General features: G+C 42.8%; 1 protein-coding gene across 1 annotated transcript; it reads left to right on the top strand.

The window, feature by feature from the left end:
- Positions 1–345: 345 nt before the first annotated feature.
- Positions 346–813, top strand: LOC143026845 (uncharacterized). Its single transcript, XM_076187626.1, has one exon. It carries the CDS (start codon positions 346–348, stop codon positions 811–813), a length of 468 nt encoding a protein of 155 aa, XP_076043741.1.
- The last annotated feature ends 159 nt before the right edge of the window (positions 814–972 follow it).

Here is a 972-nt window from a genome sequence, read left to right as displayed (position 1 = left end):
GCTATCTTAAGATTCAAATTCTTCAGTTTGAAGAATAATTTTATTTTTTCACAGTTCAAAGTGTGAACATAATCATTCATGATTTCAAAATCATGGGTAGAGGGTGCAGTAAAAGGTGCTGCTGAATGCCAATGGTTATAATGACACAATGTAACAGTACAAAAACTGTACTCACAAACACCGAAAACTTAAGTCTTTTCGCCTCTCACGGAGGCTTCTTCAGGGTGAGAAGAACTATAAATTCCAAGGTTAACTAGGTCTGGTATAGACGAAGAAGAAGCAACTGATAATGGAGATAAAGCAGCAGTGTACGTCATCATAGATAAGACCTCCTACCTAGAGAAGATGGACACGATCCTGGAGAACCCTGCAAAATTCCAGCGCCTACAAAGAGATCCTAGTGATGCTTTGAAGAAAAAGATCAACAGCCTCATCCAACAAGCTAATAGAACTACCAAACACTTTAACAAAGCAGTAGGAGATTTTAGACCAGGATACAGCTGTGGGACTGTAAAAACCCATAAGCCAGGTAACCCCCTTAGACCTATCATAGCCCAAATCACCACTCCTACCTACTATGTTGCCAAAAAGCTGAACAGTCTCTTAACTCCGTATGTCCCCACAGGACGTTCAGTTTCTTCCGTGACAGAATTCATTGACCTTCTGCGGACTGCACCACCTTGTGAAGACATAGCTTCCCTGGACGTGGAATCCCTTTTTACCAATGTTCCAGTAGATGAGACCACCAACTTCATTTTAGACCGAGTCTACAAAAGCGACAAGCCTGTTATTGACATCCCCGAACACGTCTAGTCTTTGCTGGAAACCTGTACTAGGGAGAACTTTTCAGGCAGGTTGATGGTGTAGCAATGGGTTCCCCACTCGGGGTCTTCTTTGCTAATATGTACATGGCCTACGTTGAGGAGAAGACTTTTCACCAACGACCTCCTCCAGGAATTTGTGCCAGGTATA

Source organism: Oratosquilla oratoria, chromosome 7 (assembly GCF_046742065.1).
Source record: "Oratosquilla oratoria isolate Oo_2021 chromosome 7, ASM4674206v1, whole genome shotgun sequence".
Lineage (NCBI taxonomy): Eukaryota > Metazoa > Arthropoda > Malacostraca > Stomatopoda > Squillidae > Oratosquilla > Oratosquilla oratoria.
The sequence above is the reverse complement of the archived record's forward strand: the minus strand, read 5'-3'. Positions and strand labels throughout refer to the sequence as shown.